We start from the raw sequence: 8,202 nt of genomic DNA, 5'->3' as shown, positions 1-8,202 counted from the left end.
TCTCTCTCTCTCTCTCTCTCTCTCTCTCTCTCTCTCTCTCTCTCTCTCTCTCTCTCTCTCTCTCTCTCTCTCTCTCCGAGGCTCCGAATTGAATATATTCAGAACCACATAATTTTTTCGCCGCCTAATATATATTCTTTTCATACTGGGTAACACAGATGTGTGGTGTCATTGTGTGGACCTATACAGCATCAAATAATTAAATTATACACCTCAACATGGTTTTAACAGGAATGTCAAAAAATGGACAATAATCCTCAAAATAGATGTCAATAAGCGAACGTTGGATAAACAACCCTTTTCAAATCTAATTGTTGTGACCATCTTTCAGACGAAAATCTAATACAAAAGCGTTTTGTTCAGCTCAGAACTGGAAATGGTGTTGTCTTATATAATCACAATAACTGAGATTTGTTGAACTACGAAAACGAAGGGAAAAAAAGAAGGTAGTATTGTTTAAAGTTACGCAACCATAAGGCCATTCTACAGACTATTGCTAGCAAGGTTTTTTTTTATCAAATATATAAAACCAGCAGATGTCTGAACCTGTAGAGCAATTGGTGGCCGAAAATGGCGTGAATGTACGATCTGTTATTCGAGCGCAGGGCAAAATCAATTTTGGTGTAAAAAATGTGCAGGGCCAAAAGTTATTATAAATAGTAGTAACTTCAACTAGTACATGATTAATCTGTACATAGAAGAGGTATCTAAATGCTGGCATTTCATCTACGTACAGTAACGTCACCAGTGACTTGTACGTAGTTTTCCAAATTGTTAAATTTGATGATGAATTGAAAGACTTGTTGTACGTTACTTGGATACCATTGATATTAGATAACTTAAAGGTTAGGGGCGAGATCAATAATTCAATGTATACGTAGGATTAAAAAAACCTAAATTATTTTAGTTAGGCCCTAACTCCCTACCCCCTTCTAACTAAATTGGCCAAAATTGACATTGTTTCGGACAGAACAATCAATTTCAAATAGCCCCTTAATTCTTGGTTGACGGAACTAGTAAAATCCTCTGGGATTGTGAGCATCACTGGTCTCTGACCGCCAAACAGTTTACACGTTTTGGATGTGGTCTGAGCTCTGGTGTTTGCCCTAATTGCATGTTACTGAGTGATGTTGATGAAATAACAACGTCAACTTATAGGTGGTTTCCCACTGTCAATGACGTCACAATGAAGGTAAAACATTCTTCCTAATAGCAAGGTTTGTGTATGGTTTGTATAGTCTATGTGGTGTGTCTTGATTGTTGTCCTGGTAACTGAAATTCTAGTTTGCATTGGTCAGTGTTAATAAATATAAGATGAGAAAGTACACTTAATTGCAGATGGAAACCTTCGACTTCTCTGACTGTGTGTCAAGACACACAAGCTGGGTTCGTATGTTTGTGGCGTTATGTGTCCTGCATATTTAAAAAGTTACTTGCAATATTCTAGCTTACTAAACATACTAAACCACCTCTTGAAATTGACAGAACTCATATCTGGTATATAATAGCTTATAAAAGATCTGCTGACGTAATTTCTTATTTCTTTTATTATTAATAGTATGTACCTACCGTCTAATCGACAGTACTAACAATACCAGATATATGACAATTGTGACGTCACAGTTCTAAGACAAGTATCAACATTACATGTAACATTATACTAGAATAGTTTAATCGAAGTTTTGTAAAAAACTGAAGTATCGTCACTTGAGTAAAAGAATCTTTTAATTAATCTCAACTTGTGCCCTATACCTTTTAATCTCTTGTATTGGCTTATATATTTATCTGGTATTTTTTCGCTCAGAAGTGGCAAGTTGCAATTGTCCTGAATGATAGACTAGTGGAATTCAGCCAATATTAGGTTCAGGGTGTATTCAACAACACAACCTAATTTAGAAGTTTTTTTATGCCCTGGTAGTCAACAAACACAAATAGTCGAAGACTCTGAACAGAAGACTGTGACCACAGAAGATTGCCGACACCCATCAAACCCACCAATCAACGAAAGGTGAATGCCGACACCATATCAATTACACCAATCAAAAGAATGAGGTGAATGCCGACACCCATTTTTTGTCCATTCAAATCACTCACAGGTTTCCCCCTATTATTTACAAAGACCTAACTACCTTATTACACGTAAATGTAAAATACAAGTTTCCATGTTTTACCAAAATCTGTTGGTACACGTACGTGTATACAATATGTAGCTTAACATGTCTCGATCGTAGAAATATATGGTATCCAAAATTGTGTCAAAGTAATAACTGAGAAGTAACTTGAATTCGTCTGCAGTGTCGATACACTAGGACGATTGTAACTGACCGCACCTAAACTTTTTAATCAACCAATCAGAGAACCGGAAATCTCACGTGACTTCACAATAATTGAAATGTTAACTTTAGAGAATGACTTTATACGTAACTGACTATTTCACTTGGAGTTTGTTAGCCCTGCAGCGAATTGAATTTCTCTGAAAGTTACGTCTATGATCGGTCACTGACCGATGAAGACAATTTTGTACAATGTACTACTGACAAGGCCATGATAATCTTTCAATGTAGTCTTTACTGTCGACAATGTCTCTTCCTTTAATACTATTACATACGTGTAAAACCTTTGTCAGTTGAATTAACAGTTTTGGTTTGAGGTTTTGTGTCGAAGCTTCGAGTAGTACAGAAAAACACTCGAAAATCGAAAATTGAAACAACACCTGTAGACAAAGCAGGACAACATAACTCTCCATCATACCACAGTGGTTTGACCAATCAAGTAATGGGAACTATTTCAACCCATACGTCACAACCCTCCCAAACATATACAATGTACACAGTTACAAATCTAGCTATTTAAACTTGATACTGTTAAAACAATAGCCAAATAAAACTCTTTTAAAACTACACTATGTACCCACCACAGGGACAATAACTAATTACAATCCGCTACTAATTGGCGTTATTAACATTTTGAACGTTCTAATTACACCCTGGTGATCTGCAGAGATCGAAACTAAGATAACGGTCTACGTAATACCTCTAACGAAGTGGTCTGATGTAATACATAAAGTAAGTAATAAAGCCTCGGATAGTTTCAGGTTGACAGTATTTTAGTAATATCTATAGCTACTTTTAATAAATATGAGTCGTCCATGTTAAAAGACAAGAACAATTAATGATACTAAGCACAAGAGTTATTCCTTATTCAAAAAACAAAAGACAGTTTTAATTCTGAAGAGTCTGTCAGTTTGAATGCTGAATAGTCTGTCATGATCACAGACAAGGGAGAAATTTCTTCCTTGTCTGTGATCATGATTCAGCTCATTAAGAATTATCGGAAGCAAGGTTGTTTGTACCATACATAGACCCTACTCGAAAGTAAGGTCTATGCATAGATCCTCCACTAAACGGTCTATAGTCTATGTTTGTAAATAGACCCTACATGAAAGGGATCTATGGTTTGTACCAACATAGCCAGTAATTACTCGAAACCCGAAATAATAGCTTTAATTAACGTTTGTACATCTTTACAGCGGATTAAAACGGTGTCAATCGTGTTATTCACGGGAGGGTAAACATCTACATACTGGTAAATCACATGTATGGACTCGCGTGTTATGTAGTCACGTGTTAAAACAATGTTGTTTTTATCTAAGAGGAACACAATTTTATCCACGGCCTTCGAAGTTTATTGTTTTTAAAAATCTGTTTGCCCCAAGGGAATTTTTAGACATGTCAATATCGTGCTAAACGCCAATGAAAAAAGAAACACAGTACTAGCAAACTTGTCAAGATTACAATATGATGACAAAAACAATATTAGAGTATTCAACCAGTATTGTGACTACAACCACAGTAACTCTGTGATAGAAGGACTGTGCCACAACGAAGATCTATTCAGCGTACGTGTGCGTGGAACTCGTTTTTTTTTGTCGACCGACCGACCGAACAAACGAACACGGATTAATACTTATATTTGGTTTACAGTGTTACCTGTCTACGCTTGACATCATGTTATCAACAATGTGCAAGGTGTACATGGAACTGGATGATTGAAACTTTGATATTAGCTCCAGTATCAGTAGAGGACTGCTAATCCAGTACATGTCAAACACCGAGTCAACATTTTGACAGAAAGGGTATAAGATTGAATAGGTGACACACTTTTAGTAAACAGAACACTTGAACGGTACTCGTGTGATTCCATTGAAATAATCGTATATCAAAACAACACTGGCAAGTTGCAATTGGAACAAGGGCAGGAAGCAACAATTCTAGAGTGTCTGTTAACAGGGGAATAACATCAATAAAGACAAGTAACTTAAAACCTTATTTTCGGGTTTCACCAGAAGTGTTGCTTCAGGCCCCGGCCTTGTTGGAACCGAGTCTGAGCGTGGGTCCCAAAAACAGCGCCCCCATCCCGTCCCACGAATTTGAGAACGTGTAGCCGGCTAACATTCAATTTACATATAACTTACCATTTACATTTGAATCCAGGTATAAGTTTGGTCACGTGTCTTTGCCATATCATAATAAATTCAAATCTTACCCCACCTAGCTTTTAACTGCAGACCCTGAACTTGTTTTTATTTATTCGAGAAAAAATTAATAAAATCATAAAAATTGTGTGAACTCTCACGAGAAATAGTGGATACGGAAACTGCAATCAACTTTAAAAGGCAAAATATCTGTAAAGGCTGTACATCTGATAGGAAGAAATAAACAATACAGAGACCATTTGGAAAACAATGTTTTAGTAGAATTATAAGACTGTAATGCTATGCAACATACCGTTCTTAAACTATTATATCATTCGTGGTAACAAACAAACAAACAAACAAACAAACAAACAAAAAAACAAACAAACAAACAAACAAACACAAATATAGTCAGTAATTTAGGTCAAGACCAAGTATTGGGAATTATAAACATACACTATACTAGGATTCATCCTCAGAACATGATGCAACATGTGTAGGTGCGCATATGCGCCACCAACGTTCATCTTGGATATTATTTTCAGAGCAGAGCTATATCGATCTGATGACATCATCATGCAATACTTTGATTGGCTAGTGATGACCGCTGCGCTATATTTAGACCATTCACCATTCACGGAGTAGCTATGAAACCCTACGATAGCTTGTGCAATCGCCAGCTCGATACAACTTACGAGACATGTAAACGTGTGCGTTGAGACAACTCAAACCTGGGTTATTGCGGCACAAAGTAATGTAGCAAGACTTAGAATCGAAGAGCGAACAGTCCTAAACCACGAAAATGACGACCAGCGCCGCTAGACGAGTTGCCGGACACAGAAAACACCACCGGCGGAGTTTTAGTGGGTTCCATCCCACACGTCCGCCGAAGGAACATCGCTGTTGGAAAGAACTCATTGCTGAATAGCGGACAGCGATCAAGTTCACCGTGTAACATGTATATAGGAGAGAATTTCACGGTGAGACTACACAACATATTCAAGTTTCAGAAATACGTTGCTACTAGCAACGAAGGTGGCATCATACGTTGCGAGTACGAAGCGATGAAAACTTTCCCTGCGATGACGTCATCGTTATCACAACATGCAAGACGAATGTGGAAGGAACCGAATGCGGGTGGTAACTCCGTTGAATCAGAGGTTTTAAGGTAAATGATTAATTATAGAAAGAAGGAAAGAAGTTATTTAAAAAAATGATACGTGAAGTTCAATGACGAATGGTCTCGAATGAAGCAGTCGGGCGGCTCGATGGCCTTTCCCTGTTTTGTGTGTCAGAATTTAGAATCTCTAGCGATCTGTTAACTATCGTCATTTCAGTTTCACGTCTTTTGAGTATTTTCGTTAAAGCCTACACTAGCTGTAATGGAGTATGCTATTTGTCTATCAGACTACCAGCAATATAATTCACCGAAAAGTGTTAAAATATACCAAAATTTAGACATTGTCTGTGTTAATTAGAGGTCTGACAGATTCATTGTTAACGTAGTTTGGAAGCAGAGGCTCACACCAATATGATTAAAATCCGATGTAGATGTCGGCTAATCGTTCATTGCTATTTTACCTTCGTTATTTTGCCTGAATTGACCTTCTTGGTAAATGTTTACACGTAGAGGAGGCGATCAGGCTAAAAATGTAAACATGTACCAAGAAGGTCAATTCAGGCAAAATAACGAAGGTAAAATAGCAATGAACGATTAGCCGACATCTACATCGGATTTTAATCAGATTGAGGCTCACATTTACGTTATCATCACATTCCAGTGATCACGTGTCCTACCTTTCAATCTTCAAATTTTTTAGTACCTCAAAGTCATTTTGCCGTCGGTGAAACGTAATTGTATCTGGATTTATTACAGTTATGAACTACTAAAACGGTGTTTTGGAGCAGAGCTGCTGAAAACAGAGATGGAAGTGAGTTATTTCCCATACGGTGGATCAATCACAGATTATGTGTGTACGTTGTATGGTAGCAAATTAGGCGTGTCTGTTACCAGGGCGATGAAGTACAAAGGTCATTATGAGGCTGAGGATGCCGAGAAACTGCTGAGAAAGAAGCTGAATGGTAAATAAATGTTTAATATCTGAGTCTTAGTTTTGTTTGGGATGCTGAAATTGCGCATATGGATTTCACAAATTTGATTTTTGTTACTGTTCCCGATTCATTAGGTCTATTGATACATGGAGTACTTTTATTTGATTTTGGATCGAATTCAGACGTGTGTATGCTTGTAGGCAAGCGTAGGTGTGTGCGTGCATATGTATGTATGTATGTATGTATGTATGTATGTATGTATGTATGTATGTATGTATGTATGTATGTATGTATGTGTGTGTGTGTATGTGTGTGTGTGTATGTATGTATGTATGTATGTATGTATGTATGTATGTATGTATGTATGTGTGTGTGTCTACTAGTATGTCTGTGCATGTACACGGTGCACGGCGCGGTGGTCGCGTGTGCGATATATCTGTTTTCCTCATGTATTTGAGGCAAAGGCAACTGAAGAAGTCTATTTGTGTTACATTACTAGAGAGAAGTTGGGAAAATTGTTGACGCACAACTTTTACATCATTAGGTGAAATTTAACTGTATGTGCTTTCCCTTGCCAGGTGTCATCAACGCCAGCAGGAATTCATTGGAGAATTGGTCTAAACAAATTTTACATGTGTGGGCCTCCTCTTCTCATGTCGCCAACATTATCGCAAAGACGTACAAGAATTTGCCAAATGACGTCACATCCAATACAATCGTATTGATAACAACTGCCAATAGAAAGTCGACGATATTTAGCAACGGGAAAACTAAACGATCTTCGCGAGGACGAGCCTAGCCCGGCACTACAGCTAGGATTATGGCGCCACCAATGTACGCTTGTAGAAGGAATCTAACTGTATTAAAAACGAACTTGAATAAAAGAATAAACTTTCATCTTATTGTTCAACTAAATCCTTTTGTATATATACATGTGAACATGTTATTATAGTACTACCGTTTATTTCTCATATCTTTTAATTTGTATTCTTATTATTTCAATATTAATTTTAGCATGATTTTGTAAAAATATAAACATTGATAACACTTTTTCAATATGTTTGATGGATGTTTAACTTAAACATAAAATAGTTGCTATAACATAACTTACGCATACTATGAATAAATACCATATTTCGATAAGATTTCAAAGTGTATATTAATTTTTGAAAGTGAGATTGCTGGTTTATTGCATTGAAACATCGGTAATTGAATTAGGGAGATATAATCCTATTAATGAGAGAGAGAGAGAGAGAGAGAGAGAGAGAGAGAGAGAGAGAGAGAGAGAGAGAGAGAGAGAGAGAGAGAGAGAGAGAGAGAGAGAGAGAGAGAGAAGAGAGAGAGAGAGAAACAGGCAGACAGAGAGCCAACGTCCTTGAGGCGAAAACGAATGTCGACGGAGATGGATATTATTGGTTGTCGACAGTTGTAACAGCGCCCCCACTCGGACAGACCTTGCTTTTAACATGTTAAGCCCTGCGTATATTTATCGCCAAGTAGTCATAGCTCACGTGATCACTATTGTGTGATATTATATCTGTGTAAATAGGTGAGCGACCTGATCCAAGCTTTCAATCTACTTTTAGATGATTACGTCATCGCTTTCGGAGAACGTTCGGTAATCTAGGATTCCAAGGAGAGGTAAGAGGGCGTTCACAGTCAATGTCACGTAGGGT

At 37.4% G+C, this 8,202-nt stretch overlaps 1 protein-coding gene across 1 annotated transcript; it reads left to right on the top strand.

Moving 5' to 3' along the window:
• Positions 1 to 5,124: 5,124 nt before the first annotated feature.
• Positions 5,125 to 7,610, top strand: LOC144440303 (AAC-rich mRNA clone AAC4 protein-like). The gene is made up of 3 exons (XM_078129664.1): positions 5,125 to 5,642; positions 6,351 to 6,556; positions 7,105 to 7,610. The coding sequence occupies exons 1-3, from the start codon at positions 5,431 to 5,433 to the stop codon at positions 7,323 to 7,325; spliced, it is 639 nt and encodes a 212-aa protein (XP_077985790.1). The 5' UTR covers positions 5,125 to 5,430; the 3' UTR covers positions 7,326 to 7,610.
• The last annotated feature ends 592 nt before the right edge of the window (positions 7,611 to 8,202 follow it).

This window comes from Glandiceps talaboti, chromosome 9, assembly GCF_964340395.1.
Source record: "Glandiceps talaboti chromosome 9, keGlaTala1.1, whole genome shotgun sequence".
NCBI classification, from domain to species: Eukaryota; Metazoa; Hemichordata; class Enteropneusta; family Spengelidae; genus Glandiceps; species Glandiceps talaboti.
The sequence above is the reverse complement of the archived record's forward strand: the minus strand, read 5'-3'. Positions and strand labels throughout refer to the sequence as shown.